Raw genomic sequence first — 14,910 nt, forward strand, 5'->3', positions numbered from 1 at the left:
TGACATGTTTTTTTTAAAATACCATAATCATTTTTCTTAATATCCTCTTTTTCTTTTACTTGATTATACTTGAAGAAATGTCAATAGGGATAATTTAGAAAAAAATGATAAATATGAGAAATAGGTCTTATATTTAGGACAACAATCAACTCAATAATTTGGTCCTATATTAAGGACGGGAGGAGTATATATTTCAGGAACATAATTTTCCCACTAACTAACTAGTAAAACTGGAGATGCTGATAAAAATAAACTCATTCTTAAAAAAAAAAAAAAACCAATGCAGTCTTAACATTTAATTTATGCCATCTTCATATTGTTTATCGCATTCCTTAACGATAATTTGGAAGCAGAAAAATTATAACTTTTGAAATTTATAATAAATAAAAAATATGATAGAAATAAAAGATAGATTTAAAAGATAAAAGACAATAATTAATCTCGAATTTTTTTTTTAGGTTCTGATTGAATATGCAGCGATTACGTCAGTTGAATTAGAAACAAAGGGAAGCATAAGTTGACTTTTGAAGGGGGACAATGGGAACTTGGAGCCATGAGATCAAGATAATCGATTATTTATTTATTTATTTGATAACAAGAAGATTAATTGAAAATTAAACAAATGACATGCTAATAGTCTAATACGACGATTTGACTTTTTGACCGAGGAGAAAACGACCCTGTCATTTCGTATTCGTGTTCATGGGATGGTTGACGGCATATATGCATATAATCCTGAAGTTTCAGTTATGTGCACATAATCTCCTTTAATTTTATTTACAAAAGAAAATTATAAACTTGTACATATGTATATATGCAGACCTAGAGAGGTTATTTACTTATAATTCAAAAATTGATAAGGATTTTTTCATATAAAGTTTAAGTTCTCTGTTGATAAAATGATGGAATAATTGATAGCATAGAAATTATCTGTATAAATTTAAAAGTTTGAGGTTTTTGTGGTCAAAGTAAGATCAATGGAATTATTAAACATGGATCACGATAAGAAAGTTCCATATTTTAATTTATAATAAAATGCTGTATAATTGCGAAGTCGAGCAGGCAACAGCAATTATGCATCATTTAATACAGTATTCACATTGATTTCTCCGAGTACAAGGAATCAGTCTCATATGGTTAAGGAATCTTATCTTTTTATTTATTTAATTTAAAGAGATGCATGTGTTTGAATTCTTAAACTTTTTTTTATGAGCAAACTGTAAATAAATAAATAAAAAAGTGCAGATAAGCCTATTTTCTTCTTGTTCTGATGTTTTTTATTTGATCAGTGATTTGTGATGATATAAGTCCAAGAATCAAATATTTGCACACCAAACTAAATATATGATGATATGCAATCATTACCGGTCTGCGAAGTTCAAGTTGAATGTAAAGTGATTCTTATCTACAAGAAGAAGCCGGATTTTGTAAAAAGGGTCGAGCATGTACTTGCCAGAAGTTGAAGTACAAGCTTAGAGGCAAATTCAACACATATATTTTAGGTACAGACCTCTCTTATTGCGAAAGACACTTTATCTTTGATCCTTTTTTAAAGCTTGTATTAGCCATTGTGAACTAATCATCCTCTGCTTCCACTGAGAAGTCTGGATCTTGAGGCTTTTGAAACTTAGGCATCTCAAGATCCTTAATCCTCTGAGCTCCTCTTCTTGCGTTTGCAGCAAATCTTGAGGCAAGTATAGTGACACCTAATGAATTTGCACTCGAATTCATAGCACTAAGTTTCTCCTCTTCATGTCTCATTACATTATTAATCTGTTCATCATAAGTAAATGACTGATATTCCTTTAAACTAAGGCTTGCCGCTAGTTTCTTCTTCTTGTACCTTCTCCAAGCAGCTTGAATGAAGCAGGCTGCCCAAGTCCTCCAATGGTGAGAGTAGAAACGAAAGGTGTGTTGCAACTTTTTGCTGTGAAGACGTCGAAACTGATTGGCAACAAACTTAAGATCCTCAGCTCTTAGTGCAAAGGCTTCCACTTCAACGAGGGCTTTCACTGTTCTAGTTGAAGAGGGCAAATTGGAAGTAGATTTTGGAAGCAAAGCCCATGCTAGAAGCTCTTCTCCACAGAAATCACTTGGTCTTAATGTAATTGAGTTAAAGAAACCTGTTCTGCCTCCATTTGTAGTTGAGCTTTCAAGTCTTCCTCTTATGATGAAAAGCATCTCTGTGACAGGATCTCCTTCTCGGACAATGTAAGTGCCTTGAATATTCAAACATGAAACCAATCTCTCACATATTGCATCAAGCAATTGATCATCCATTTGTGAGAAAAAAGGGACCTGCAAATTTTGGGCAAAGACATTGCCTCAGCTATAGTTGAAGCAATAGTTTCTATGCCAATAGCTAACAGCAGGATTTGTATTCTTGAAATAGAAACATGAAAACAACAGCATGCGAGTTAATTAAAGAGAAACTTAATGCAAAGAACAAGATTGTTCTTAGGAGGAACTCACACGTCGAACAAGATCCAAGCAAAGGTGGCGTTGGATATCTCTACGCAAGTCTAAGGGAAGGCCCCGCAAGATAGCTTCTTCATCAACTCCTCGAGTTGCAAGCCACTTGTATTGAACAAATCTTCGAACACGTTCTCTTAGATTTTGTGGCAGTTGACGGTGTCTCATCCATTCTTCAGTATCACGTCGCTTCAGCCTCCACTCTTCAAGCCTTACAGTGATAGATTGCAGATATGTCTGCATTAATTCAATTGAATGACATGTCATGTAGCGATTTCTTGTTTGGTTCTTCTAAAATGTGACAATCTAATAGATTGATTCAGGTTTGTATAATATTGGGAAGTCCTATATACCTGCATGTTTCCAATTAAGTGGGCAAACAAAACTAGACCCAGGATAGCTATAAGTATGGCAAATGTAGTTTCCCAAATGAAGGTGCTTGTACTCAAATTCTGGCCATAGGAACTGCAAAATTCAAATCAAATTTTAGCAATAATTCTTCGAAGGATATGTATGAAATTAACTTATGATATTCAAATTAATCTTATATAAAAAATTTTCATCTTTTTTGCTGATCTCAAATAAATCTCCATCAATAAAGAAAGACACATTAGTATTCAAAGCAGAGAAATATGACAACGAGAACCAGACCTCAAGTTTTGCAAGCCCCACCATAGACAATAGAGATACTTCTCTACAAACTGTGAGGAAACGACATTGTTTTCAACTGCAGGTCCAAAAATGCCATACTTGAAACTGATGTCATTATTCGGATTGCAGTTATCAAACACGGAAGTATTGTTTACCCACTTCATGCGATCATCATCGTTTAAAGTGCTGCAATCCAAGTATTGAAGAACACATTTCATGGGGAAAGTTTCATTCTTGCATTGTGATTTCCAACACGTGGAATTCCTTTCAATTGACAACAAGTACCATGATGCCCCCAACACCTACAACAACAACATTAGTTGTAAATCTGTAAAATTTCTGAAACTCTGAGAGAGAATAATAAGATGGGAATCATAAAAATCACTGGGTGAAGTTAGCTAATTTACATGGCTAGCCAACATGTAAAGTAAAAGATTATAAGCAGCTCCAGCCCAAGCTGTCTTTGTGACTACACCAGTGGCTTTGATAATCTGAGAACTTAAGGGGAAAATCAGATATAATCTGGGAACGTATTGAAGAAGAACAATCAGTACAAGAGCATTGTTGGTGTGATCAGCATGAGAGCTTCTAATTGCAGGCATAATAAACCAGATCATGATCTGCCATTGAACAAGCACGAACAATATTATTTAACAGCAGTTTCTGTCATTCCCCCAAGTTTCTCAGAGACAAAATACAAATATACACAACAGGACCCAGCAAAGAGGTTAGAGTGTCAATAAGCAAACAAATCAAATCCAGCGATTCTAATAAACCACCAAACGATCTATATATACAGTATATTTTAAGTTCTGATACCTGAGGAAGAGGCAGTGTAGCTACAAGATCTATGAAGAATTTTGACCTTAAATACCGTGTTGTAATTAACCTTGGATCCATGACTAACTCACCCCTTCCAAAAATCCTTGAACTCGGTGATACATAAGCTGTTCTGAACTTTATGAACATGTTCAGCAGATAGAAAATATCAGCCAATGTTCGGAAACATGTCACTACAATTCCAATATTCAAATCAGTAGCCATACACGCTGACTTTTCATCATTTGCCACCGAGGGCAAGTAGAAAAACAATGGGTCAACAAATAGAGCCAGAATGCAAGAACAAAGGAAAAGCCGGTTCCACTGCAAATATATGTCACTTCCAGGATCAAGGATTCTCTTCTTCCATGGTTCGTGGTTTTCTGGGAATACCCTAAACTTTCCGAGAGAAGGAATTTTCAGGTTGATTTTGTTCTTATCACCACTCACAATTTTGCCTTCAGAGTTTATGACTGCATGCACCCTGTATACTGGCAGTGGCTTTTCCGAAGAAGGCTCTGGTTTCTGTTTACCATCATCGTAAAACCTGCAGATTTTGCAGCCCAATAAGCAAAACAATGCAATCTTATAATGGGAATCGGGAAAGAAAACAGAGAATACGATAGAGAATTTACCTAACTAGCTTCTCATTTCTTAGCTCCATTGTGGACGGACTCAAGTCTTATGCTGACGAGAAATCAGTACTCAAAGGAGACCATTTTCAAATGCTCCTATTTCTTCTGAACTAACTCAGCTAAACAAAAGTTCCAGACTTTAGAAAGGAGCGAATCGAAGAGATTTTTTCCGATTATCGAGGATTGATATTGCGCTCAGAAATTAACTTTCAGATCATATGGGCTTGACTTTCATGTAAAAGCAAAAGGAAAAGAAACCGACAAAACGGCCTCCCACTAACACAGCTCAGATAGAGTAAGCCATGTTCATATTATAATGCGTATTGGACATACAACAGTTAGTGAGGAACGTGGGAACCACGACATGCCCATATATTTGGATTGAAAACAAAAATAGCAGCGGCTAGTCATGGATTTTTCTTCCTTATTTTTGGCCAGAAAGAAGATGCATCTTCAGAATCTGTATTATAATATGTTTGGCCTGGCTAGTTTTGTTAATCATTTTTAGGACTAGGATACCCTCCTCCGCACGCACGCACACGCCAAGTCAAAGTATCATCCACAAAGAGACAAATGGAGAGAGTATCCGGCGTATTAGAAGCATCTTGCCCTTAAAAAATATTAAGATGCAAATATGGCTGTCATTTAGATTCGAATAACATACTTTTCACCGTAAAAGGTAGGAGTAGATTATCCCAAGTGAACTCACTGTGCTTTAAAAATAAAATTAATTTATTTCAATTACTTAGTGCCTTGACGTTCAACTTTTAATTATGTTCGGTCTTTCCTACTACACTCATTGTTCTTCAAGGACTAACATGAAGGTGAAACGGAAGAAAGAAGTCAAAGGAAAAAAATTACATTTAGAGATTGGAGGAGTCAGACTTTGTACAATTTGACATTGGTAATTAGCAACAATTTTCGGGTACTTTAGTGAAAAATTTGTAAAAATTTGAATGATATGTTAAGAGTGGAGGTGAAAATTTGCCAGACGTCAACGTTCGTAACGAAACAAATGCAGAATCAAGGAAGGAAAAGTGGAAGCGAATTTCAGGAGCGAGAGAGTATAATAAGTTGACTGATTCCTGAATGAATCTTTTGGACGTCGTCTTATCTTTTATAAATTAAAAAACAATACAACTTAACGTCCGTATCAATCAACGCCCTCAGACGCTCCAGCAGCTGTACAACATACGCACAGATTCCACTGATCCCGAGTGAAAAAAGTGAAGAAAAGAAGAAAGGAAGAATTCCCATTTTATAGTACATAATACATGTCGCCATTACCGATTTCTTGCGATTATGAGCACTAAATTACAATACATTAGAAGTTTGAATTCCAAACAACTAAAAAGCAACTACAAATTCATCGCTGCTTGTGAGTTGCGACGCACACGTCGAGAGAGAAGAATTCATTCAACATAAAAGATTGTCAAATTTCCTCCAAAATCCCTCCAGCCCCTTCCCTTTTGCTTTCTTACTCGATTTAACTTCATTTCCTTCCCAATATCAATTCAATGACACATACAACTTCCGCTCATAGTTGCGAACCTTAAGTTTGATTTAAGTTTATGCTTAAATGACGTTTAGACCTCCAAACAAACGGTCCTCTCACAAAAAACGCTACGATAAACATAACATTTCTATTCTACGCTCAAAGACTCGTGTTAATCGATACTTTCACTTATTGCTTTCTACTTTCATACCTGAGCGGCACCAAATAAGGAGCCGAGTTCACGATTTCTACATTTTCAAATCGATGTTTTCAGCTGAATGTACCAACGACAATTTTTTTTAAAACAGAATAAATACAAGAATGCTTTGACGTAAAAGGAAACATGCATTAATGAATGAATGAGACAACTACAAAATACTCGTACATGAAAGTAGATGACTCCCTGTACAAAAACGACGGGTGTAAAAAACACAATAAAAACCAAAATGTGGAAAAAAAAAAAAATAAAGAGCAACCCATTCCACTTGGTAGAAAAATGGGTTTTAACTTGAAGCATTGCGTCCGTGCAAGAGACGGGGTATGCCGATGTGTCATATGTAGGCCGCATGGCAGTAAAATCTGAGACGAAAGCAAAGCGTGTGATTCGGACCAACAACGTTCACGGCCATCATCGTCCATCAGATAAAATCTATCATATTCTGCCCCCCGCAGAGTTTGAGCTAATTTGCTTTTGCTCAATGTTTGACAAATAACTAATGCAGGTCCAAGCAGATATCACAGTTTGAACACGTATTCTCTGCCAGGTGATTTGAAATTCCATCCACGGCAGACACGACTCAACATATTCCTACCCCAAGACAGCACGCGAAACAAGACAAGACAACAAAGCATGATATCTTAATCTAACCTACACGTGAGGCCTGCCCTGCACTGTTAAGTTATTTTGCTAAACGATTTAGATCTAATAAAAAGTTGAGGAAAAAAAGGGAAAGAAAGAGCTTAGTGCAGTCACGGGAAGCTTTCCAGAAATAATGACATGATCAACAAAAATTAGGTTTCTATGACATTGAAATCCAAGACCACGTGCAAAGTCTCAAGGTTCAATGAACTGTGTAAGGTAAATTTAAAACCTATTGAAGTTAAGCCGTCTGCAAACTAAGGATGTTCATTTCCATGAAAATGGGGACAAGTTGCAGCAAACAAACTACTCCACCCCGAAATGATTTGGGAAGAAGACATGCTGACACCCCCCGGCAATGAAAAGGTTGAGTTATTTAAAGTCTTTTAAATTGAAAGAATGGGGGTAGGGTCATGCTAAATGCATCAAAAAATTAATGTTGTTAGGCCCGCATCTCTTATCCATGTCAAGAAATCCCCCTTAATCTAAATCTTCATAATCTAGATTTCAATGTCATGCGTCAAGGGGAAAAAAAAAAACCCACAAGCCCAACTTCTGTAGAACAGATTGAATACCTGCCACTGCCAGAAGCATTTGATGCAGGACGTCAACCCCTTTAAAGTTAATAAAAAGAAATGCCAATAGAGTTTGAGGTGCGCAAATCACAAGTGAGGAGACTCAAACAGAAGCACGTAGCCGGATGAGACCCAAAACTATTCAAAATTGAAGATCCCAGAGAAGGGCAGCCAGGAACGATATCCCAGGGAATGCAGAAGCACAAAACCAATGAAGCAGTACCAGAAGATACCTCAAAACAAAACAAAAGCATGAATTTTAGCAAGATCTCAAACTCTTAGCAATGCGATAGCAACTACCATGAATATACTCTATTACCTGTTATGGAACTACATGCGTCCTGCACAGAATAAAGAACACAAGCTGGGAAATCAAGAAAGTAACTAGTCCAATCCAAGAGTAGGATGTTCAGGGCGTTGCCCATCTAAACAGACTTGAACTGCAGTGCAAGCACACTAGTTTAACAAAATTTCAACATCCACTTGAAAAACACAGTTGCCAACTCTTTTAAATCAACTTCTGCTTCGACGCCGATCCCTTGCGCCATTTCTGCATATTATTAAGCATCATATTATCAGTATGAAATGTAAAATGATGACCGTGATTACAGACATGATGTCCACATACAAAAAAAAAAAAAAACACAGATGGTCAGAGGCATTCCACCATACGAATGCTTGTAACCACTTTAATAGAAAAAAGAAAACCCACAAAATTATGAGCATATTTGTTTTCAACACCTCCCAGTCTTAGAGAGCAGTAAAGTAAGGTAACGTCAAGCATGGATAGGGAGAACACGCAAGATCAAAAATTAAAAATTCATTAATAAGAATGAAATGAAACAATAAAAAACAAGAATTAATCAATAATCATGTCAAAGAATAAGCCGCGTTAAATGTTTCAATAATAACAAATCTGTTCACTGTACAAATTAGCATTCACCTAATTAGAAACTGGCAGTAAAAATATCAATGCTCCTCCAACAAAACTGTACCTAATTTGAAGCAGGAAATTAAGTTCAAAGAAACAAAAACTCACCCATTAGCATATGGTGGCTCCTCACGCCCACGATAAGGAGGTGACCTGCTATAGCTGCGTCCACGAGGCGATAAACTGCGGCGCCTAGGAGACCGACGAGGACTATAACTCCTGCTTCATATAAATGAATAATGCCAAAACACTCAAGAGATTAGAAATCTGCAAATTTGGGGAAAAAGATACTAACCCAAACAGTAACTATGAAGCCAACTTCCAACTCAGGAAGACGACACCAATGATCCCAAGTCATATAGAGAAACAAAAATTGAAAACTAGCAAGATTGAACTGTCAGAACTATCGACATCATCAATACTTTTATAATTTTTGAACGTTTATCACAATCATCAAGTCACATACATATGAGCCCCATTAAAATCATGGAAACTAGAGTTAAACAATAAAACAGGCACAGGGAGCTCACATAAGAACATGGCAAGAATCCGTAATCAAATGAAAAAATAACACCACATCGTGCTTGCCTGCACAAGTGCACAATGAAAGCCTGAGATAGCAATCTAACCTTCGCCCATAACTTGGGCTCCTACGAAATCGTGGGGGACTGCGGCTGCGGCTGCGGCGTCTTCCTGAACCACCACGCATGCGACATTCACGAGCAAAATGACCGGGCTCACCACACTCATAACACTTCAAATCAGAACCGCCAGAACGACCACGACCACCTCCACGCCCACCACCTCCACCTCTGGAATTGTGGGAAAGCTCCACCCTCCAACCATTCTTACCTACTCATGGAAACAACAATGAAAATGCTAAACAAAAAATAAATACAGCAACCCAAATAAATAACCATTTATTCAGGTGAAAGAAAACAAATAATAATACCTTCTACTTAAATTATAAGACTATAGGTCAATTCCAGCAGAAAAATATGATATGCATAACACTTTCCAACATGCGGATTAAAAATAAGAAGGTGGAAACAGGTGGCATTGGTAAAATGAACACAGATATCACTCACATGGCCCATGGGTATATAAATCTATTAGAGCTCAACTTGCTCATAGGAATATACATTTAACACAGGCAGCACTCACATGACCCATAGATTAATTGCAGTAGCATACATCTCAAAAAAACAAAGGCATTGTGTAACAGACGTGTAGCTTTGCCATAACCCTCCAAATCAGTGCAATTCCTCAGTTCACATTCTCATTTCCCTTCACATACAGTCAATCTCTACAAAGCAGCAGTCTTTGATGAAGACTGGCGGAAAAACCACTACTGCAGGCCTGCTTGCAGAAGAGAATTGCAAGGCAGAAGTAGAAGAAAGAGAGCATCTGCTAGCACGTAGGCCTATAGCTTCCTCATAGGAGAAAGAAGACTTAAATAGGAAGTCGAGGGAAACCTTTCTACATATCAACCAGAAAAGGGGCCAAACAATATTAAATTAGCAAGTAAAATGAACAGAATATTAACAGAAATTTGCAGAACAGATTTAGAAAGCATCGCAGTTTTTTTAAAATCCTCTCGAACGTACCATCCAATTCCCGAATAGCATCCTGTGCATCTCTGCGGTCATCAAAGTCAATAAAAGCATAACCAGGTGGCCTCCTTGCAACCCACACACTGCACAAACAAAATTCATGGCGCCAGTTTATTATAAAAACGAATATAACTGTATTCCAGAAACAACTCATTGTCATGAAACTTGGTTAAAAAAAAAATTAATATTGAAAAAAAGAGTTAAAAAGCATGCCGACTACAGAGCAAAATGATATCAATTCATGACCCAATGCGTTTGATTCAAATGATATAAGGTTCACACCTTCGATGAGACAGTACCATTCAATGTAAACTTTGTCAGCACAGCCAGTGATATGGTAAAAATTTACCTACTCAGTCTAAATTACAAAACACGAATTGCAAGATCACGAATTGACGGTTAAGCTACCTTCGTATGACTCCAAATACACGGAATTCATCTTCAAGGTCTCTCTCCGTAACTCTTGAATCCAAGTTACCAACATAAACGCGAGACATGACTTCGGCCTTTCAGAAGAACCTGCTGCAACACAGAGACAACACGAATTAAACAAGCCGACAGAAATCATGCAAATCTCGCAGCAGAAAGTCAAAAACTTCACTTTCTCTTCAAGGAAAAAAAATGAATATGTTCAAAGCAAAAATGAGCCCAGGCTCTAATTCCAGGTGAAGAAAAAAATAGACCCTAACTTAGTAAACAGAATTGAGAACAAATACATGCGCTTAAATGGCTTCTGGGAAGGTCGCAAGACACAAAACCTGAATAGTAGAGAAGCGAGATCTAAACCTGAAGCGATGTGATGGAGAACCAGCGAAAAACCCTAACCTCGGCCGCCTCACTCTCCTGTTTGCCCTAGGATTAATATCCAAGGCAATTACAAAGGCAGGAGAAAAATATCACAATCCCGCCCGTGTCACTATATATATATATATATTGCGCCTTCGATTTAAAAGACTTCAATACAAAATATCCCCCATCGCCGTCTCGTCGTTAACCGGAGACGACCGTAATAACTAATAACCCGATTATTTTTTTTCCTAAAAAAGTTTTGTATTTTAATAATTTAATTAATTATTATATACGTATGTATACACAAAAGGAGATAAAATGAATTTAAAAAAAAAAAACTTTATGAATAGTTACAATTTGATTTTTATTTCTAATTACCAAATTTAGACTTCTGCTCCCTTTGTTCAATACTTCAATCCATAAAGCTGAAGTTGGCCATCATCGTCACCCTCATTCTGACCACTTGAAAGGTACAATTATTAATTTCCTTAGATATAATGTTATGCTTCATAATAAGATTCTAGATTTGGAGGGTATTTTAATTAAATAATTAATATCCACCAAGACAAATCGTATGTATATCTACAGCGTAGTTTGAGAAAGATATGTTTGATTGACTGCGTTAAGGTCTCTACGGCTAAAAATGAATGTGAAAGTGGAAGGTTTGTGTGCGATGTAATTTGTTGAAACTGAAAGGAGGTCAAAAGTGTGTTGGGAAAGACATCATCGGGAAAGTAGGATCATGAGAGGTAAAGGGAACCTTAAACCAGAGTTAAATTAAGGTTTAGAAAAATGGTCGGATCATAGTCCACGTGTTTATAGAGCAATCGCCATGTTCTGACATGAGAGAGTCACTCCCACCAACATCGTTCAATATCCATCCCTCCTCTCCCCCTCTTCCATTTTTCCTTCTCTTCTATTCTCATTTTCATTTCCTCATTCATTTCCCAACCATCACTCCGTTTTCTTATCTTCCCCCATCACAACAAGGCAAACCGACGCAAAAGGATATATATTAATTTGTCACAATGTCATTCTGAATTGCCACATTTACATCAATCTTGTCTCTTTTTTGTTCTTGTTCTTCTTCTGATAGATATACTCACCCACATTGCAAATATAGCGAATCATAGAATAAGGACACAGATATGTCTGCCGAACCAGGACCATATGAACCAAAGAATATCCTCATAACTGGAGCGGCTGGTTTCATAGCCTGTCATGTCACGGCCAGGCTAATCCAAAAGTACCCCTCGTACAACATCATAGCTCTTGATAAGTTAGATTATTGCTCTACTTTCAAGAATCTCAGGTCATGTTCTGCATCACCAAACTTCAAATTCATCAAGGCTGACATAGCCAGTGTTGATATTGTGAATTACCTAATTATCAAAGAGAAAATAGACACTGTCATGCACTTTGCTGCTCAAACCCATGTGGATAATTCGTTTGGGAACTCCATGGATTTCACTTACAATAACATATACGGCACCCATGTGCTTCTTGAGGCCTGCAGGGTTACCAACTGCATAAGAAGGTTCATCCATGTCAGTACTGATGAAGTTTATGGTGAGACTGGCTTGGACACCGACATTGGCAATCACGAGGCGTCCAGGCTTCTTCCCACCAATCCATACTCAGCAACAAAAGCAGGAGCAGAAATGCTGCTAAAAGCTTATCATAGGTCTTATGGTCTTCCTGTTATAACAACTAGGGGCAATAATGTGTATGGTCCCAAACAGTACCCTGAAAAGCTTATCCCAAAATTCATTCTTTTGGCCATGAAAGGTGAGAAATTGCCAATCCATGGGAATGGATCAAATGTGAGGAGCTATCTCTATTGTGAGGATGTTGCAGAAGCATTTGATGTCATACTTCACAAAGGAGTGATTGGACATGTTTATAACATAGGTACTAAAAAGGAAAGGAGTGTGCTAGATATTGCAGAGGAGATATGCAAGTTCTTTCAACTGAATCCTCAACAAGTCATAGAGCATGTTAGAGACAGGCCTTTCAATGACAAGAGATACTTTCTGGATGATCAAAAGCTCAAGAAGTTAGGGTGGGAGGAGAAAACTTCTTGGGAGGAAGGAATTAAGATGACCATAGATTGGTACCAAAAAAACCCCGATTGGTGGGGTGATGTGTCTGCTGCATTGAACCCACATCCGCGTTTCTCTGCAATCAATCTCTCTGATGAACCAGCATGGTCCTTCCAATATGGATTTGCAAGACTGGCAAGGTCATACACTGACATTACTCGCAATTCAGACGTGAAATTCCTGATATATGGCAAGACTGGTTGGATAGGGGGTTTATTAGGAAAGCTTTGTAATGAAGAGAGAATAGCTTGGGAATATGGAAGTGGAAGACTGGAAGATAGAACAACACTTTTAGACGATATAAGAAGAGTAAGGCCTACCCATGTGCTAAGTGCAGCAGGAGTCACTGGCAGACCAAATGTTGATTGGTGTGAATCACATAAAGTTGAAACAATAAGGACTAATGTGGTGGGCACTATAACTTTGGCTGATGTTTGCAAGGAACAGGGTTTATATTTGATGAACTTTGCAACTGGCTGCATATTTGAGTATGATGAGAAGCATCCTCTAGGATCAGGCATTGGCTTCAAGGAGGAGGACAAGCCAAATTTTACTGGTTCCTACTATTCAAAAACCAAGGCTATGGTAATGTTTCAGAAACTATCATTTCTTGTTTTTCACACCATGATTGATTTTAATTTTGATATGGTTTAAAAATAGGCCTCTTCCTCTTCTTCTTCCTTTTTTTTTTTTTTGTGTCTTTTCGACGAACACCAAAACCACACTTCTGCGTAGAGGGTTTTTGTTTTCTCTGCTAACCCACCATGCATATTTTCTATAGCAATGTCATTGACATCCAAGAACATTCCAAAACACATGCAGGTAGAAGATCTCCTAAAAAATTATGAGAATGTGTGCACACTCAGAGTTAGAATGCCAATATCATCAGATCTTAGCAACCCAAGAAACTTTATCACAAAGATTACTCGCTACAGGAAGGTGGTGAACATACCAAATAGTATGACGGTGCTAGATGAGCTTCTACCCATAGCAATTAGGATGGCCCAGAAGAACTTACGAGGGATATGGAACTTCACCAACCCAGGAGTGATAAGTCACAATCAAATATTAGAATTGTACAGAGATTACATAGATCCCCAGTTTAAATGGGAAAATTTTACTTTGGAAGAACAGGCAAAGGTGATAGTTGCTCCCAGGAGTAACAACGAAATGGACGCATCAAAGCTCAAGCAGGAATTCCCAGGTCTATTGCCCATCAAAGATTCCATTATGAAGTACGTTTTTGAGCCCAACAAGAAAACATGAACAGCTTTTCAACTTTTCATGTAACCTTTGTATCTAAACATCTATCTGTAAGCAGTGTAAAAATTCGAATGTAGGACAAGTCGTACTTCGCTTTTTTACTTCTTTTCCCCTTTTTAATCCATATGTAGTCTCTTTTTTCTCCTTTTGGGAATATGATGGGTTAATAACACTTACCAATCTCCTGTGGCTTAATGGTCATAGCTATACAAGATATATCTTTAGTATTTTTTGGCCATATGTTGTCATCTCCTCAACATTGTCAATTCCCTTAACAAAGCCTCTTCGGATGTAACTGAGTTACCAGCATGCACTGACAGAATTTATGCAAGTAAGGGTGTGTTTGGATGAAACCAAACCGTGGTTTGGAAAAGTGATTTTGGAGAATAGATTCTGGGGAAAATAGATTCTGTGAAGAATAGATTTTGTAAAAAAGTGATTCTGAGAAGTGAGAGTGTTTGGATAGTTGTTATCAGAAGCACTTTTTATATATACAAATTACTAAAAAAAAGACATAAGTTAATATGATAATTACAGAAAAAATAGATTTTATGATATATTTTAATTTGAAGGAATAAAATTGTTAATAATATGTTTTTTACCAACATAATTAATAATACATAAGATAATATAATTAATAAATAATTAATGTGTATATATATTTATAAAATATAAGATTAAATATATTTATAAAAAAATATGTTTA

At 37.0% G+C, this 14,910-nt stretch overlaps 3 protein-coding genes across 8 annotated transcripts; 1 reads left to right on the forward strand and 2 right to left on the reverse strand.

Annotated features, from left to right (window-relative positions):
• Nucleotides 1-1,394: 1,394 nt before the first annotated feature.
• On the reverse strand, nt 1,395-4,706 carry LOC114757408 (probable cyclic nucleotide-gated ion channel 14). Of its 2 annotated transcripts, XM_028946457.1 has the most exons (7): nt 4,578-4,706; nt 3,943-4,489; nt 3,531-3,743; nt 3,124-3,425; nt 2,826-2,937; nt 2,473-2,709; nt 1,395-2,298 (listed from the first exon to the last, which is right to left on the reverse strand). In XM_028946457.1, exons 1-7 carry the CDS (start codon nt 4,604-4,606, stop codon nt 1,576-1,578), a joined length of 2,163 nt encoding a protein of 720 aa, XP_028802290.1. In that variant the 5' UTR covers nt 4,607-4,706; the 3' UTR covers nt 1,395-1,575. The 2 variants fall into 2 exon arrangements, with proteins under 2 accessions (XP_028802290.1, XP_028802291.1); XM_028946458.1 differs by lacking the exon at nt 4,578-4,706 and having other exon boundaries at nt 4,035-4,154.
• A 1,633-nt stretch (nt 4,707-6,339) lies between these two features.
• Nucleotides 6,340-10,946, reverse strand: LOC114757413 (serine/arginine-rich splicing factor RSZ22). 5 transcript variants are annotated; one of them, XR_003741560.1, is made up of 7 exons: nt 10,837-10,936; nt 10,459-10,572; nt 10,045-10,133; nt 9,067-9,289; nt 8,546-8,656; nt 7,826-8,056; nt 6,340-7,739 (listed from the first exon to the last, which is right to left on the reverse strand). XR_003741560.1 is itself a non-coding variant. In XM_028946468.1 (6 exons), the coding sequence occupies exons 2-6, from the start codon at nt 10,545-10,547 to the stop codon at nt 8,020-8,022; spliced, it is 549 nt and encodes a 182-aa protein (XP_028802301.1). In that variant the 5' UTR covers nt 10,548-10,569; nt 10,837-10,946; the 3' UTR covers nt 6,398-8,019. The 5 variants fall into 5 exon arrangements, 4 of the variants coding, with proteins under 4 accessions (XP_028802301.1, XP_028802300.1, XP_028802302.1 ...); XM_028946468.1 differs by having other exon boundaries at nt 6,398-8,056; nt 10,459-10,569; nt 10,837-10,946; XM_028946467.1 differs by having other exon boundaries at nt 6,398-8,056.
• A 1,041-nt stretch (nt 10,947-11,987) lies between these two features.
• Nucleotides 11,988-14,207, forward strand: LOC114757419 (trifunctional UDP-glucose 4,6-dehydratase/UDP-4-keto-6-deoxy-D-glucose 3,5-epimerase/UDP-4-keto-L-rhamnose-reductase RHM1-like). The gene is made up of 2 exons (XM_028946474.1): nt 11,988-13,526; nt 13,764-14,207. The coding sequence occupies exons 1-2, from the start codon at nt 11,988-11,990 to the stop codon at nt 14,205-14,207; spliced, it is 1,983 nt and encodes a 660-aa protein (XP_028802307.1).
• The last annotated feature ends 703 nt before the right edge of the window (nt 14,208-14,910 follow it).

This window comes from Neltuma alba, unplaced genomic scaffold (assembly GCF_004799145.2).
Source record: "Neltuma alba isolate B1F8T4 unplaced genomic scaffold, ASM479914v2 tig00010594_pilon, whole genome shotgun sequence".
NCBI classification, from domain to species: Eukaryota; Viridiplantae; Streptophyta; class Magnoliopsida; order Fabales; family Fabaceae; genus Neltuma; species Neltuma alba.